Source organism: Conger conger, chromosome 12 (assembly GCF_963514075.1).
Source record: "Conger conger chromosome 12, fConCon1.1, whole genome shotgun sequence".
NCBI classification, from domain to species: Eukaryota; Metazoa; Chordata; class Actinopteri; order Anguilliformes; family Congridae; genus Conger; species Conger conger.
In genome coordinates, this window is record NC_083771.1 from 33,934,732 (window position 1) to 33,951,392 (window position 16,661).

At 38.3% G+C, this 16,661-nt stretch overlaps 1 protein-coding gene across 11 annotated transcripts; it reads right to left on the reverse strand.

Moving 5' to 3' along the window:
• Positions 1–965: 965 nt before the first annotated feature.
• On the reverse strand, positions 966–15,803 carry hnrnpd (heterogeneous nuclear ribonucleoprotein D). Of its 11 annotated transcripts, none has more exons than XR_009710154.1 (9): positions 15,342–15,803; positions 13,834–14,002; positions 10,965–11,126; positions 7,219–7,350; positions 6,685–6,778; positions 4,087–4,242; positions 3,128–3,222; positions 2,718–2,788; positions 966–1,795 (listed from the first exon to the last, which is right to left on the reverse strand). XR_009710154.1 is itself a non-coding variant. In XM_061262868.1 (8 exons), exons 1-7 carry the CDS (start codon positions 15,491–15,493, stop codon positions 3,155–3,157), a joined length of 921 nt encoding a protein of 306 aa, XP_061118852.1. In that variant the 5' UTR covers positions 15,494–15,803; the 3' UTR covers positions 966–1,795; positions 3,128–3,154. The 11 variants fall into 11 exon arrangements, 7 of the variants coding, with proteins under 7 accessions (XP_061118852.1, XP_061118851.1, XP_061118848.1 ...); XR_009710152.1 differs by having other exon boundaries at positions 2,682–2,788; XR_009710153.1 differs by having other exon boundaries at positions 2,718–3,222.
• Between the last annotated feature and the right edge of the window lie 858 nt (positions 15,804–16,661).

Below are 16,661 nucleotides of genomic sequence, written 5' to 3' on the forward strand. Positions count from 1 at the left end.
TTACCATAGCCTGGATGAGTAGCTGCTTGGAGTATGTTGTCAAGCTAATTCAGAAAAAGATTACATGCTGTTATCCTTGCCAGAGGTGGATGCACCAAGTACTAAACCAGCGAAGCCAATAATGAGAAAACTACATTTTGGTGAATTTATTTTATTAATGTATGATTTTGGTTGGTTCCATTGAAACATTATCAAACTACAGTATTTTTCATATGTTGGCATTTTGAGTTATTTTGTTTTTTAATATGAAGTATTTTTGGGGCATTGCCAGTCAGGGATGCCAATAATTCTGGAGACAGCTGTAAATATATGTGCACAAGTTTAGAGATGGAGACAATTTTTGTTGTTTTGGCTCTGTACTGTAGCAAATTGGATATGTTAATAAAACAATGCATATGAAGTGCAGACTGTCAGCTTTGAGGGAATTTGCATCCATATCGAGCGATTCATCTATGAATTACAGCCCTTTATATATAGGTCTGCACATGTCGGTGTACCTAAAGGGTTGTGTTCATAGAAAATATACAAGTAGAATTTTACCACTACTCTGCATTTATGGATAGACATAGTGGTTCCATAACTAAGCAGACCTCTTTTAGCCAATGGAAAGACCCTGAAACTGTAAACTTAAATCTTTAATAGTTTCAATTTTCTTTCACCAGGATTCTGCCATTGTGACATGTTTCTAACATATTTTTTAATCGAACATATATTGGATTTTCTTTTATCTCCTTGGTCCTAATCCTGATCAACTAATTTAGAAACTATTTTAAATGTCTCATGTTTCATGACTAGCACCATGTTTTGTTTTTGCGATCATTTGTGTCAAAACAGTAGTTAAAGCATAAAGCCTCTTCAGTTAATTGAATACCAAGCCTTTTTATGTCATATATTCCTATAAAGGTTCATACACTTCTTTCAAGGCTGCATTTCTGTAAATGAATAGGCAAAGTTCATGAAGATGATATGGTCATAGAATAGTTTATTAGTTCAATGCATTCTTGATTTTTTTTTTTTTTTTCTCCAAAAGCTGTCATTCTATTCCAGACTTGTATAACCATGAAAAATTAAGCTGTAAATGAAATTTATATAGACGTATAATATTTACGTACACTATTTATAAGGATGTGTGTGCCAAAGCAATTAAAGGACACAAATTGAAAGTGAATGTTCCACCAACTTTGAATTGTGTGCTAAAATAAGTGAACACTGCTGGCATTTTCAACTTTATAAACAAATCACAAGGTCTTCACAAACTTTGGAACATCCACTTTCCATCCGTGCCCCCTTAATTAGTGTCCAGTAAATGGAACGTGGATGTTCCACCGTTTGTTACTAATTATTAGGTGCTACAAAGAAATGATCACTGCTAGAATTCTCAAACTTAAAAACAAATAACAAGGTCTTCATAAATGTCTTCATCTACCGCTGTCCTGAAAACAATTTACAATTAAGTCAGTGACCTTTGTACAAAAAATGGGATAAAGGGATTGAACACAACATCTAGAGCTAAATTTTTCCAAATAAGCTGCACACAAAGTACCTGAACACAAGACTATTCACGAAGGAGGTGGACAAAAAGCAAGCTAATCATGAAATAGTGAGAGCTTTGAGAGGCACCACAGGACACTGAACTAAAGGTTAACAGAACTGTAATTCCAGAGGGGATTGTAAAAGAAGTACAGTGAGTATCCATCCTTACATAAACAAGCATCTTGACCGAACGACCGCGGCTTGCATTTACGGTAAAAGCATCTCCTTCTGATCTATCGGACCAGCAATCCTGCCTCGCCGCCTGAAAGAGAAAACAAAACGCAACATCATTCACCTGCTCTGTCACAGCCACAAGTAAAGACACAACATACACACACACATATATGTAAACGGAATCCCATGTCTTTCCAAATCCCATTACGAAGACAAAAAATTAAATCAATATACAATTTCTACAATTTACAATTAACATAAATACAAATAAACACAAAGTTAGTCCATAAGCTAGAAATCCTGAAGTGCAGCAAATTGAAGTCAAAAGAAGCCCAAATACCATTTGAATGACACCTTCAAAAATAGTTACAAAAATACACATTAATATAAGCATTACATGCAAATTTTCGTGAAAAAACACTTAATACTTTTCAAGTTTGTCCAAAAAGGTTAAAAAAAAAGAGAACTCGTTAGAGGAAATTAACAATGTTTACAAGAGAAGTCCACCGCTGTCAGCGACACAACACACAGTACAAATATAGATAAAAAGCACTTCTCCAACACAGTGGCATCCAAGTACAAACCAGGTTTTAGCTCATGGACTACTGGGTATTACTGCTACAAGGGCTATAAATAAAGAAAAGCAAGCATTACAGATAGATTAGGAATGCATATATTAAAGAGACTGGAAAGTCCAGAGAAAGCCGTATCCTTTGAAAAATAAACAGTTATTTTTTTCAGTATGAAGTCGTATTTAACCATTACATGTGAAGGGGGCCTGTAAAAAATAGCATTAAAATTACATTAATATATTCCTTTAAATAAAAAACATACCAAAAAAAGGGAAAAACTTTAAAAGAAAGAAGACAAAGCTGGATGTATCCACTTTATTATTTCTTTTTTCTGTTTGTTTTTTTTTTGTGTTTTTTTTTGTTTTTTTTACAATGCTGATACAGGATGTTGGAAGACCATACCAAATGGCAGCATTCGAGAGCGTACGCCTCTCGTACCCTGTCCGCATTGAGCGGGCCTGAGAGAATCGGGAAGCCAGCGCGACTCATGGCCTGCAAGGAAGTTCCCGCTGGCAGGTACAAACAAGGTATATGTCAGAGTTAGGAGACAACATTCTTCTTTTTCCTTGCAAATCCTTAATTTCGGCACCCATTTAGCAGTACTTTACCTGTTAACGTTACAGTTACAAAAACGGCACAAAAGAGCCGAAAGCCAGTTGTTACAAATCGCCAAAAAAAAGGCTGTAGTCTCTATGTTACCATTACTGTAAAGCACTCCAGGGTGCTGTAAAAAACTTTAAAGAAAAAAAAAATTAAGCAACGTACATTAAAGAAAAGAGAGGTAAATATAGTTATGAAAAATATACTTTATATCAAGGAAGGTTTGTGGTAGCAATGTAATAACGTACCTGCTTGTACTTAGTGGGGATAATATATTAGTATGGCTTGTAACTGTTTTGGTGACCACCTCGCCTTGGGGATTTGCCATAACCACTCTGCTGATCTAGAGGGTGAGCAAACAAAACAAAAAAATAAAAAAAACAACAACAAAAAAACAAAATCTATCATTAAATCTCAGTTTACAGTAATTGAAAAATTACTGGTTCAAACAACCTTGCTGATGTCCCCCTAATATTCTACTTTTCAAAACATCTTGATAAAAACGGTTTGGTGTCAAATACTGAAACAAGTTTTAAATGCTGGCCTTTAAACAGTCATAGTAAATATGAATTAAAAATGCTCATAGGCTAGCGTAAATTCAGGTTGGATGTGTGAGCAAAACATTTTTCTCCTAAAAAAACAATCATAATGAACTGAAGTAAAATCACTTACTGGGTCAGTCTTCACCCACAAACAAAAATTGCTTTCCCAAACAAAATTGCTACTTTTAAATTAAGCTATACCCTGAAAGAGATGTGATAGTTAAAGAAAGAGGAAAACATATGGAATGAATTTTATATAAAGAAGGTTGTTTATTTGTTGTAAAGTTTTCTTTCATAGTTTAATTACTTAAATCTACGGAATGTTGGCATTTCATTTGATCATTTCAAAGCAGTTTTAAAAAAAATATCCAACCCTTTCAGGGTCCAAACATTTTGCATATTTCATGACCATATTTGCAGAATTCATATTACACCATGTCGCATAAAAATAAAAACACAAAAACAGACGAGACAAATGAGCTGTAGCTTTCTGAACTATTTCCATAACTAAGGATTTGTTTACAATTATTACAACACAAAAATGGAAGATGCTGCATAAATAATTTAGTGTGTAACTGTTGAATAATAAAAAATAAAAACAAGATATGATGGCAGAATAATTTCTTGGTTTTATTATGTGTGCTTTCACAAACAAAGTTACATACTGCTGTAGTCACCATATCCGTAGTAGTTGTTATAGCCGGAGTAATCGTAGCCGCCGTATCCTCCATAGCCTTGGTTGTTGTAGCCATAGTTACCATAATTACCATAACCTTGGTTCCAGTAATTTCCGTATCCCTGGTTCCAATTTTGATTAGGACCTGTAAAATCAAACATTTCTTAATATAAAGGGTAAACGAAAAGAGATTCTTGATGAAATAATGATGTGACCTCTGTCAATATCAGTTAACAAATATATATGGTGTGTATGCGTCTGTGTGTGTGTGTGTGTGTGTGTGTGTACATGCAAGTGTACACATGTGTACACTCAAATCTAATGTAGTGAAATGCAAATAGGTAAATGTAGAATAATAAAAACCAAGCCCCCCCACATGAAAATAAAGGTCAAAATGGTGCTTTAACTGTCCTGCATGGCACAGCGTAAAGGGGCGATCTTACCCATTCCGACCCTCAAAGCATTCCATTAGTTTTCTATAAGGAGGCTGCATGGTGCATGATGGACGCAGGCTAGTGAATAGCGTTGTATGTTCTCCAGTTCTGCATTTGCGTAGCAGCCCTTGTTTTATGCAAATTAATCGGTCCAACGCAGCTCACCTCACGAAAGTCAGATCAAACTTTTGATCTGCAACGCCTATGCAATCTGCACAGCCAATTTCACGCTACAGATATTTCAGCATATTTTCAACATATTTCAATGGACTGTGTTATGAGAAAAAGTTTATCAAGGGCCTGGACAGTCTGGCATATAGTTCTGCTTTGTGCAGTGCATTTATCTAATCAGGTGCCAACACTGTTGTGTGGTAGGCTAGCTCACTTGGTCCTGTAATAGAGGCATCTATCTGATGGAACTCGCCTCATAGTATAGTGGGAGCAATAATTATTTGATCCCTTGCTGATTTTGTAGGTTTGCCCACTTACAAAGAATGGAACTGTGTAGAATTTTAATCATAGGTACATTTTAACTTTGAGAGACAGAATATCACAAAATAATCCACAATAACAACATCATATACATTTTATAAATTTATTATCGTATTTTTGCATGAAGTAAGTATTTGATCCCCTACCAATCAGCAATAATTCTGGCTCCTACAGACCAGTTACTTTTCCATTAAGAAGCACTCCTAATCTCAACTCATTACCCAAAACACCTGTGTCAACTCGTTACATCGTTATGTAGCTGTATAAAAGACACCTGTCCACACAATCAATCAGATTCCAACGTTTCCACCATAGGCAAGACAAAGGAGCTGTCTAAGGACATCAGGGACAAAATTGTAGACCTGCACAAGGCTGGGATGGGCTACAAGAAAATAAGCAAGCAGCTTGGTGAGAAGTTAACAACTGTTGGAGCAATTATTAGAAAATGGAAGAAACACAAAGTCAACGCCAATCTCCCTCGGTCTGGGGCTCCACGCAAGATCTCGCCTCGTGGGATATCAATGATCATGAGAAAGGTCAGGGATCAGCCCAGTACTACACAGGAGGAGCTTGTTAATGACCTGAAGGCAGTTGGGACCACAGTCACGAAGAGAACCATCAGTAACACACTACACCGTGAAGGATTAAAATCCTGCAGCGCGCACAAGGTTCCTCTGCTGAAGAAGGCACATGTACCGGCCCATCTGAAGTTTGCCAAAGAACACCTGGATGATCCAGAGGACGCTTGGGAGAAGGTGTTGTGGTCAGATGAGACCAAAATAGAGTTATTTGGCTTCAACTCGACTCGCTGTGTTTGGAGGAGAAGAAATGCAGAGTACAACCCCAAGAACACCATCCCCACTGTGAAGCATGGAGGTGGAAACCTTATGCTTTGGGGGTGTTTCTCAGCTAAGGGGACAGGACGACTTCACCGTATCGAGGGGAGGATGAATGGGGCCATGTACCAGGAAATTTTGGGCGACAACCTCCTTCCCTCAGTGAGAGCACTGAAAATGGGTCGTGGATGGGTCTTCCAACAGGACAATGACCCAAAACATATGGCCAAGGCAACAAAGGAGTGGCTCAAAAAGAAGCATACTAAGGTGTGGCCTAGCCAGTCTCCAGACCTAAATCCCATCGAAAATCTGTGGAGGGAGCCGAAGCTTCGAGTTGCCAAGCGACAGCCTCGGAACCTGAAGGATTTGGAGAGGATCTGCAAAGAGGAGTGGACCAAAATCCATCCCAAGATCTGTGCAAACCTGGTGGAAAAACTACAACAAACATCTGACCTCTGTGCTTGCCAACAAAGGTTTCTCCACCAAGTATTAAGTCCTATTGTTCTATGGATCAAATACTTATTTCATGTGAAAATATGATATAGAATTTATAAAATTTATATGATGTTATTGTGGATTATTTTGTGATTCTGTCTCTCAATGTTAAAATGTACCTATGATTAAAATTCTACACAGTTCCATTCTTTGTAAGAGGGCAAACCTACAAAATCAGCAAGGGATCAAATAATTATTGCTCCCACTGTACATAGTACTGCCCATACAGCAGACGGCTTGGGGGTCCAGTGTATCCCCTTGCTGGATTGGGCGTTAACAGCTCTAAACTCTGTCTGTTTGTTGTTTGTTAGGACAAAAACTGGGACTTACCGCCTCTGCCTCGAGACCTGGAGGAATAACCACCTCGGCCGCCCCACTGCTGCTGCTGATACTGCTCCTTGGACATGGCCACCTTGATTTCACACTGGCATGACAAGTCACGAAAGTTAGGGTACTTCCACACACACTGTCACTCTGTCTCTCACTCTGTCTCTCACTCTGTCTCTCACTCTGTCTCTCACTCAGTCGTTCACTTGAATACCAATGCAGTACCAATGCTGAACTGGTACATGCAAGCAAACACATTAAACACATCATACTGTCTGCCTTCATATGCTTAAACACCTGTTGTAATGCTCTATTGACTCATACCTTCACAACAGGTAGAATGGGTGCTTCTTTATTAGCCTGCTTTGTTTAAATATTTAGAGTACAATATTTCTGCACCAAAAAAAGTTTCCTATTTTGTCTGCGTTCCTATTTTCCAATCTATACAATCACCCAGCTTGGTGCAATTTCTGATATGACACTATTACAGCCAGCGTAAATAACTTCTTTAGGGAGAGTCAATCTGGAGAGTCATACCTTACTCAGTCCAATGTTGTGGTACTTCTTCTCCATGATCTTCTTTACAGGCTCTTCGTCTTTGAAGGTGATGAAGCAGAAGCCCCGTCGTTTGTTTGTCTTGTTTTCCATGGGCAGCTCTATGGACTCCACCTTTCAGAGAAACAGCCACAGCCATGTCAAGGAAGGTTTCGCAAGAGCCGATGTAAGATTTGAAGTTAACAAATGACAAAAAGACTTCACACTGGGAACCTGAAAAGTACAGAAGAGGACTATTGATTTAGCAGCCGCCAAGCTGGATCCAGACCACAAGTCCATTTGAATAGGTCCTTTGAATGACTATGAGCAACTTAATAAATATACATACAGTACTGTGCAAATGTTTTAGGCAGGTGTTAAAAAGTGCCTCCAAAATCCCTGACTTTGTGCAAGTGTACCAAGAAAAATTGATGCTGGTTTGAAGGCAAAGGTTGGTCACACCAAATATTGATTTGATTTGGATTTTTCTTCTGTTCACGCATTTTGTTCATTGATAAAAATAAACTATTAACATTAACATTTCACACCTGCCTAAAACTGTTACACAGTACTGTGTGTGTGTGTGTGTGTATATATGTATATGTATATGTATATGTATATATATTAGTTTAAGAACTGAGTATAACTATGTTCTGTGTGCAATTTTCCACCAGCAGCAGAATAAATCCTATTATTTTGTCCCACCCCATTCCTGACCACATTTACATGCACACCATATTGCGAATAACAATCCTTTTTTTGGTGAATAGTGCCATTCAGATTACACCATTTACCTACATGCACATGGTTAGCTGAATATTCTGTTTACATTATTTGGTCAGCACTAAAGGACAGCGTCCCAGTAATTCATACAGGTGGTATTGTTTTATCTTATAATTAGAGCAATCAATTTAATGTGTTAGGTTATGCTAATCATTTTTAGTAACACATTAAAAGCTTTAAACTGCTAGAACGCAATTAATTTTTTTGGGCCACCCCCATAAGTGCAGATCTATGACCAGATGTCCTAACTACCATCCTTAGAAATCGAGCTGTCCGTAATAATTGGCATTCAAATTAATTACATGAATTGGCACTTTAACCTTGACAGCTACATAAATGTAATTGCTTTCAAGCCCTTCGCCCTACGTATGTCTCCATTGTTCTGTAATCTGACTGAACAGCCTTACAGAAATCACTATTTTGTTGTTTTCCGCCATCCATATATTACACTAATTCTCCTTCTTTTCTCATTTGAATACAGAAATGAAGACTTCAGTCTCCTGCTTGGTCCAGAAGTGAGGGCCATTGATGAATCAACCGACACTGATATGGCACAATTGTGTCTGGGAGATTCTTTGATGGTGAATGCTCTCAGGAGGATGGACTAATTCCTTTGGATTGAAGCACAACAGAAGAAGATTATTTCAATTTTTGAGGAGAATGGACTGGACTTAGAATGGATGAATATGCTGGTAAGAGTCAGTGAAATAATAAGTTGCTTGCATCAAGGCCAAATTGAACTTTCGATACCTCCACTTTAATATTTTGCTGTTGAAGGAAATTAGTATTTTCTCATTTGTATAACCACGCTAATTGAAACTTACTAAACCACACTAAATTCGTGAAAATTCTCAAGCCTCAACAGTTATAGCAATACGTCTCAAACTTTCCAAACAGGGAGAGGCCTGGAAGCCTCCTCATCTCCTTCTCGCTCTCTGGGTCTCCGTCTCCCAATGGCAACAAGGAGAAGAAATATTGCATGCAAGAGTGTGTGTCTGTGTGTGTTTTTATTTCTCTCCCTCTCTCACACATTGCAGAACCTCTTGGCGGGCTCCCCCAGCTCTCTGACTTTGCCATGTTATCAGTCATGGAGCAGACACTTCATCTCGCATTCGGAAAACATGCATACCTTTACTTAGTATGCTTGTGTATTAAACATATGCCAATCAGATGTAGAATTATGTATTTGTAAAACACTACTAAAAAGGTTGAGACCGCCCCTGCATCAGTTCATGCTTGTCCATGTTGTTGTGTGTAAGTTCTGGATTCTTTCTGCAGAAAATCTTTTTGCTTCTTGCATGTGCCTGGTTGTGAACCTGGTCATTTTCAGGGAAGAATAAAGGTAAATAAAAGTAATGTAAAGAGACCTTAAGGCGGAAATTGTTGCTTTTTTATGGGAAATGAAAATGTATGGCCGCTCATTTTTATAATCTGGCCCCACCCTAAACTAATTGAATAGCCCTTGTAGAGTTAGGAATCAAGCTCGGAAATGTTTTTTTAACAAAATAGAAAATCACTCCAGCCTTTTAGCTCAGAACTTGGAATGGTAGGCTCCAAAAATAATACACAAGACATTATGGCACAATAACATTACTCTGTGCTAGGTAGGTATGAAAAATTGCAAATTGAATTAACCCCTTCGTACCTCCTGAGATTGCTCAACCCAGACATTCAGTGCTCCCGCAACCACACTATGAGTAGAAGCATTAAGCCTGTGTTCTAGCTTTATTTGTAGATGATACACGACGACTATATCAAACACACAATGTGTCACAAATGTTGCATAGTTTGCACGGTAAGCAAGCATCCCCTGCCCAGTCTCATCTGCAAATAGCACGACACAGAGTCAATCTGGGAGTTCATAAAAGTATTAATCCGCCACCAAACATTCCTATTCTGTCATATCAACAAGATAAAGTCAACAATAGACCAACCAGTGAAAAGCCCTGCTCAATGAAACAAGAGTAATCTTTTGAGTAAATATACCACATCATTCTGGCATCAATATCTGCAAGTAAATATGGAATAACTATTCAATCTTACCATCAGTTTTACAGGTACAGATCTCCCATTCAAGATTCAGTTGCCATTTATAGTTGTGAATGATCCATTTGAGATATAATATTACAGATACTCATAGATCTTTAATTGTTCAGCTTATCACCCTCAGATTTTGTGGTCAAGGAATTGATGAGACACAAAATATATAGCTTTACCTGTTTTACACTTATGACTCAGCATTTCATTGCAAATAAAGGAGAAGAACTCCATCTTTGCATTTTCACCTCAATTTTCTTGGAACTTGTGGCACTGTATTTTTACCTAATTCTGAAAATAAACTAAATTACATCCAACGTTAAAAAGCCTTAAAGGTACAATAGGTAATTTTGGACGTTCAAGAGGAACAGCAACAAACACCCTCAAACCACAACATTGTTTATCCCACCCCTTCTCTGTGAATGCGCTGACATTGAAACGCCATTGGTTGTGGCAATTAGAACCAATTTTCAACCAATGAGCTTGAATTATTGTACAGCTATACGATGTTTTGGTACAGAGAGCTGGCCCGTCAACTGCATATTTTGAAACCCAAATTTAAGGACAAGGACAGGGTGAGTCAACATGTCAGCGAGCCTTTTTCAATGATAGGAAGGGATTTATAATGGTCTTGTAACCATGTTTTAACATGGAAATATTACCTATTGTATCTTCATATAGAACACTACATAAATAGGTGAGGATCAGCCAGATTTGGCATCTATGCAAAGGAGTTAATAAAGCTGAATGACATTTTTTGATTGACATGTGGTGTGTAACTTTCCTGAATTATGTTTTCTTGCCGAGGCACAGCAACCGAGTAAATCTCAGAAATTCCCCTCGGAGTGCAAGCCTGCAGCAAACCCTTACATGCAGCATCTGCAGCACAGGATGTCAGACACCACACGAAAGACATTTTAAACGCCTACCTCTCCAAAACCGCCAAAGTATTCTCGTATTTTCTCTTCAGGGGTGTCTGGGGAAAGGCCTCCTACGAAGATCTTCTTCACCGGCTCTTTAGTTTTCATGGCCTTGGCCTTTTTAGGGTCGATGACTTTGCCGTTCAGCTTGTGCTCCTTTTGTAACATAACCTGCAGAGAACGAGAAGCCAAACATTACAGAGAGCCAGTCTAACATCACTCAAACACAGCTTGTTAACAGTACACTTTGAAAATGTTTTCCGTTTACAGAAGGGGGTAAATATTTTTTGTGTAGTATAGTGTCCAAACTCAATTTACGACCTGATTTTTCTGGCATAGGATGTGGAATTTCCAAGGACACACACTGCTGAGAAATCAACTCGTTTTTTGTTGAAAGGAATGGACAGCAGGGATAATATATTCAGACAGAACATATATTGAGAATTCCTGAAAAAAAATAATATATATCACTCAATGAACCAACTATAGCTTGGTTCATTGAGAGAATCGTGTAAAAAGTTCTTAACCTTTTTTGGACAAAAGTGGCTTTGTGAATCAGGCTATTGGCCCTCTCTGCAGGAAACTGCACATAAACACATCATTTTTAGAACTGCCAAACTGTCGACTGCGAGCTGGGGGTGGGGTATGTAATATGTATCTTCCTGCATATTACCATCAAATTCTACAAAAATGTTTGGTCTTTATTAATAAAGGAATCCCATGTCACATACCCATACTGCAGCTGCAAATTTTAACGACAGGACACAGCGTATGACCCATATCTTGATGACATGTCCACTATAGGTAGCAGTGCATTCAATGCACCAATTACAGACACCAAACACCTATTCACACTGCTCACCAAAACTAATCTCATCTGCTTCCTCTAAATTGCTCACAGTACAGCATAGACTTATTTAGACTACTTACAGCACAAATTTACAGTAAAATTGTATTTCTTTAATGTTGCCTCACACCATACAATGCCTGACCATATGTTCAGCCATCTTTGAATAGCCGCAATAAAAGCTGTGATTATGTGGCCATACCAGCCCGTCTCCAGCAAGCTGGCTGAAACTACATTAGACCAGAATGGGTGACTTCTTACATGGAAGACCTCCCAGATAATACCAACATGCTGTGGGAAGTGGAAAATAAAGTGCAGTCCCGCTAGTCATAACCTTACATCTGACAGAGAGCACAGCAAATGCAACTACTGCCATTATTCATTATTTGGCAGTAGTAACTTCAGGTCATTCCATATGAAATATAATTTAAGGCATTTGGACAAATCCATGCAATTGAAGTCCATATATACGTAGAATATTAAATATATAAACATTCTTATGTAAAGAAAATTTATGTATGTGAAAAAAGTCTTATGTATATTAATATGTTGCCCATTCAGTACCTACCCAGACTTTCCTAGTCTTTTACATTTTTTAAGTATTAATGTTAAATTTTGTATATATTAGGCTATTAATGAAACTTTAAATATTAAAATGCACATATGCGAGCTGAATGGCCAGATAATTTGGTAATGTGAAGAGAATTAATATGACATCGGCACATCATATGTAGGAGCTACATAGGCTGAAAAAGTTGTAAAGTCTTACATATATAGCTATACAATAACTATTTTCAAGTATTTAAATGGAGCTTGTCATTGGCACCCTTAATAAATAAGAACAAAAAATAATTATCATACCGTTATTGGAACAAACTTTATTTTCCAACATGGGTAGTGTGCATTATTAATGATTCAATTGAATGAACTATAAAGCCTTAGATTTTTCAAGAAAAATGTTTTTCTCCAAAAACAGGTTTCACAATTATTGGGACCCCAGGTTTAATGCTCAGTGCAAACACCCCTGGCAAAGATGACCGCTGGGGTGGTTCAGCCAGCTCTTTCCTATAATTTGTGATAAGGTTGGAGAACACACTTGGGGGGATTCTTGACCATTCCTCCATGCAGAACTTTTTGAGATTGTTTATATCCTTGGGTTTGCATTTATGGGCTACCCTCTTCATGCCACAGATTTTGGGATTTAAATCCAGAGATTGAAATAATCATTGCAACTTCCTAGTAGAGACCACAATACTTCCTGCCAAAACTACATTGTTTGACAGTAGGTATGAGTAAACTTTAGACGCCTGGTTTTGTTTACTGTGATCAGTAAGGGCTTTCTTTGTGACACTTTTTGGTATGGAGGTGGTGTTTTACAGTTCTTTTTGAGACTTGGTGAAGCCAAGATGCAACCAATCTCTGCAATTCATAAAGTTATCCTTGGGTTCCTTATGGCCTCCCTCACCATCTTCTTCACCATCCGTGGGGACAACGTACACTTGTGTCCTCTTCCTGGCAAGTTTGAAACCATTCCATGTATTTTAATTGTTTTATTACTGTTACATTACCAATTACCAGACTTGTGATGGACAAATACTATTTGTCTCTTTTGAATGGACAGTTCTTTGTTCTTCCCAAGCTGATGGATGACAGTTTTCATGCTTGTTACCTAATTTTTATAGTGTAGTGAAACAGGAAGTGATGGAATGATACAATATAGTTATTTTAGACTGAGATTAACTAAGTCAAATTTTATTGCCAATTTAGGTACACACAAGTTTGGTATATTTGATATGGAACCAGCAACGTAAAATGTCACACTAACATCAAAAACAAGTATACATACAATACCCACAGTGCATGTAAATTCAATGTACAAAATGAGTTAATTAAATAATTATATACAATAATTATATACAAGAAAGCAAATGCTACGCAATGGGAGTGTGGTTTCCATGCCAGCAATCCAGAACCAGCGTTCAGCTGTTATGAGATTCATGAGCTGCACTGCCAAGAAGAAAAAGGAAGTACCTTGTCAACACCGTCAGCTTCTTTGAACAACACAAAGCCAAAGCCTCTGGACCTTCCTGTCATGGGATCCAGTTTCAGTGTGCAATCTACTACCTCCCCGAACTTGGAGAAATAGTCTTTCAAGTCCTTCTTCGTTGTATCCCAGCTCAGCCCTCCAACAAACATTTTTCTGTTGAAAAATTAATGAGCGTTTTATGAGGGAGTGGATGTAACTCTGCTCGTTGATGAGCACATTCACTAGTAAGCAGAATAAAACTTATGGAACCTACACTAAAAGTCTTGCTGAAGTGGTCAGCTTCTGTGACTGAAAATTCTAACGGTGCATAATCCTCCGATCTGAAGCAATCAAAAAATTGGCAGTATTTTCGAAGGCCTTTTCAAAGTTAACGGCCTTTCATCAGAGAGATTAAGTGATTAAGATTGACGGGCCAACCAGAAGCACACTAAAATTAGACATTGGGGGGGCATGAGTGATTTGTTATCCAATGTTATATCTTGGGATTCTCTGGCAGATAATCACGTTACCAAGCAAACACGTTTGAATCAACAATGCCAAAATAACAATTGAACTAACCGTCACCTCCTTAGACAGTTCAATTAAATTGTTCAAGCCTGAAGACTTTTTCTTTTTTTTTCCACTAGCTAGAATCAGTAGCTTAATTACCTAACCTGGTGACATTTTGCATGACAGCTAGCTGGTGAACTGATGCTCAAAGGGCAACAGTTTCTCAGTTACGCTTGCGCATGTTAATTTAGATAGCGTTACTTGTATCTAGCTATCTAACACACTTGATCCATAATTTTGACAGCAACTCCAGAACCTTCTTGAAAATCACATTTTAAATACGTCAGTGTGACTTAAGGGCTAACCTAGCGATTGAAGTTCTCAATATTAACTAACGACGTTAAATTTTTAACAAAGCCAACACAATGAGTCGTTGCTAGCCACCGCTGACAGCATCTGGGGTGCTTGTGCCGCGCATGAACAGAGGAAAAAGGCAACTAGTTAGCGTTACTTCTTTAAGCAAACAGAGGGTCAGGCATCAGTAGGTTAGCGACATTTACCAAATGTGCTGTGAATTTGCTAGCGAACTGTTACACATCACACTGACAGCATTCGTCTGGGAAGTCAGCTAAAGTTAGCCGATATTCGATGTGTAGAACGTTAGCCAGTGAGCACTAATGTTCTGTGGGAATTTCATTTCAAGTACCGTCGTTAGCTATGTCATGCACGATCTACTAGTAGCGTTAATAATGATGATTGTCAAATATGCAATATAGCTACTACAACAAGCGTTGTAGAATATCAGTATGTAGCTACTGCTAGCGAGAAAATGCTGCAAATACACTTTTGCGGTAAGACACCAAAACAAGAACAGCACATGGAACCCGCAGCATCTTTGGCTCTGCACTGCCACTGGCTAATTCCATTTCCCTCCGTGTCCTACCAGAAGACTGGATGACGTATCGTGACAGTTAGCTAGCTAGCTCGCTAGCCATATTCTCACCCTTCATCCTCTTCGTTTTTGCTTGCATCAATCTTTGATCCCTCCGATTCTCCCGACCCACCTTCGACGGTCACTGTTTGTTCTTCGCTAATAGTTTCCCCATCTTCCTCCATCTTCATCACTGGATCTTCGAGCTGCTGCTCTTCTGACATGTTGCAATTGCTAAGGAAAGCCTACTATTCCAACTAGCCTTTCTCTTCTGAATTAGGTAGCTAGCTCGCTGTTTCAACCACAAGATATGGTAAGGACCAAGACAGCTGAACAAGAGCAATGGCTAAGCACAGTGGACGTTGCCAATATTCCCTTTAGCGCATTTAAGCAAAAGTAATTTCTGTACAGCTAAGAAAATATGCTGTTTTTCAATTGTATTCCGCTATCTAATTAAACCTCACGGAATTATTTGATCATAGTTAGCTAGCCAACTAACGTTAGCTGGTCGAGACAACGTAATGGCGCCGCTCACAAAATGGTTGCAGGAAGTAAGCAATGTTTGATGACAGTGTTGGAACCAATCGGAAAGGCGGTTTCTTCGGTTTCATAATGACGTCCTCATTACTTTATTCAGCCTAGTCAGTGGCGTTACCCTGCAGTAGGCCTACATACACATGGGACTGAATATTGGAATGTTCTGACTGTATTTGACGAGGATGGCTGCCATAATCGATTATACTGGTCAATTAACGAGAGAATTGAGAGTTTATTTGAAACTCTTGAATAAGCAAAGTGGATTGCTAACCAATGTCCAAGGGGAACCAAAGCTTCATGAAAACCGACAAATATGTTTATATACCTGTAACTGCTAGGACAGTTTTTGCAATAAAGTTAAGGATGCCCTTTCTAACCATGGCTCCATAGTATTCTTGATCTTTGTTAATATTGTGCACAACCTAGTCAGTAGACAAATTCCTGGACCTTGGGATACTTGTTGAAGTCTAAGAAAGGACCAAGAAGATTTGAAACAAATATCACTCTGGTGAATCCATTCTCATATAAATTCTCCAAACCTATTGCCATTTGTAATAGTAGTGCAGTTGGTTAATGTACATTAATCCGTACAGATGCAGTGGAGAATCGGATTGGCAACAGGCTTCGGTCCCATTTCAGCAAGCATAACTAAATTATTTGCCATTAGTCCATAGGCTTGAAAGCCCAAACCAGTTTTGCTTCAATTTCTGCAATTTGTAAGGAACCATTTCAAATTGCAACCTTCATATTTTTGAATAGTCATATACCATTTCTAAAGCATTTATAGCATTAATGAATCAATCTATTGAGTGTGCCAAGGTGTCATTTGATGCTCATCTATGACAGGACTACTTA

What these genes read in the sequence shown, in the direction of transcription:
- hnrnpd (XM_061262864.1), bottom strand. Translation starts at nt 15,493, where the DNA reads ATGTCAGAAGAGCAGCAGCTCGAAGATCCAGTGATGAAGATGGAGGAA. An exon ending in ACAACATTGGACTGAGTAAG is followed by an intron (nt 6,779 to 7,218) that starts GTATGACTCTCC and finishes TTGTCATGCCAG; the next exon opens with TGTGAAATCAAGGTGGCCAT. An exon ending in CGGATATGGTGACTACAGCA is followed by an intron (nt 3,223 to 4,086) that starts GTATGTAACTTT and finishes CTCACCCTCTAG; the next exon opens with ATCAGCAGAGTGGTTATGGC.